The sequence below is a fragment of the Arachis hypogaea genome, chromosome 1 (genome assembly GCF_003086295.3).
Source record: "Arachis hypogaea cultivar Tifrunner chromosome 1, arahy.Tifrunner.gnm2.J5K5, whole genome shotgun sequence".
Classification (NCBI taxonomy): Eukaryota; Viridiplantae; Streptophyta; class Magnoliopsida; order Fabales; family Fabaceae; genus Arachis; species Arachis hypogaea.
The window spans coordinates 44,151,697-44,152,861 of record NC_092036.1 but is presented as its reverse complement, the minus strand read 5'-3'; the positions used below and the strand labels follow the sequence as shown (position 1 = coordinate 44,152,861).

Here is a 1,165-nt window from a genome sequence, read left to right as displayed (position 1 = left end):
AACATAATTTGTCGCTTTGGGTCACCACGAGCAATCGTGAGTGACCAAGGTTCACATATTTACAACAAAAGAATGTAAGGACTAATGAAGAAATACGACATCATACGTAAAGTAGCCACGGCCTATCACCCACAAACAAATGGCCAAGCCGAAGTTTCCAACCGGGAGATCAAGCGTGTGTTGGAAAGGATTGTGAAGCCTAATAGAAAGGATTAGAGTGCCAAGCTTATCGATGCATTTTGGGCCTACCGAACGGCATACAAGATGTCGATTGGCATGAGCCCCTTTCGGTTGGTGTATGGCAAAGCTTGCCACTTACTGGTGGAAGTCGAGCATAGAGCATATTGGGCCGTCAAGGAGTGCAATCCAAATTTGGGTGGGACCGGAATTGAGAGAAAGCTTCAATTGGCGGAATTAGAGTGTTTGAGACTAGAAGCCTATGAGAACTCTAGACTTTACAAGGAGAAAATGAAAGCCATGCATGACAAGATAATAAGAAGGAAAGAGTTTAAAGCCGGGGATCTAGTCCTCCTTTACAACTCAAGATTGAGATTGTTTCTCGGAAAACTAAGATCAAGATGGGAAAGACCATATCATGTAGAGAAAGCGGAACCTTATGGGGTCTACCACTTGAGCCATCCCTCAAGTTTGGATATCTTCAAGGTTAATGGGCATCATCTCAAGTTGTATCATAGCGAGCAAATGAAGAGCAACAAGGAGATTGAGGTATTCCTCTTGGAAGATCCTCCTCTTGGCAAAGCAAATTGAGCTAGTGAAGGTCCAACTTAAGGACATTAAACAAAAGTGCTAGGTAGGAGACACCCCACCATGGCAAGATCTATCTTTTTGACCCTTTTGTACATAATTCTTGAACTCTTTATTGATTTGTGATTGCTTAGCTATTGAATTGTTTAGTTAGATTTGATTGAAGTTATCTTGGATTAATTGTTCATGAGAATTTGCACTAATTCTAAATAGATAGGTTGATGGTATGGTAGAAAACACCCCATTTTTAGGTTTTACATGGAGTTTTGGGTGTTTTTGGCCCCTATGGCTAGCTACCTACGGAATTTATGATAAATGTGAATTTTTCATGTCCATGTCAAGAAAAAGGGGGGGAGGTGGGGTGCACGCCCGCACGCTGTACGCGTGCACGCCCATATGT

General features: G+C 42.2%; 1 protein-coding gene across 1 annotated transcript; it reads left to right on the top strand.

The window, feature by feature from the left end:
* The first annotated feature begins 264 nt into the window (after positions 1-264).
* Positions 265-768, top strand: LOC112720349 (uncharacterized). Its single transcript, XM_025771294.1, has one exon. The coding sequence runs from the start codon at positions 265-267 to the stop codon at positions 766-768; it is 504 nt and encodes a 167-aa protein (XP_025627079.1).
* Positions 769-1,165: the final 397 nt, after the last annotated feature.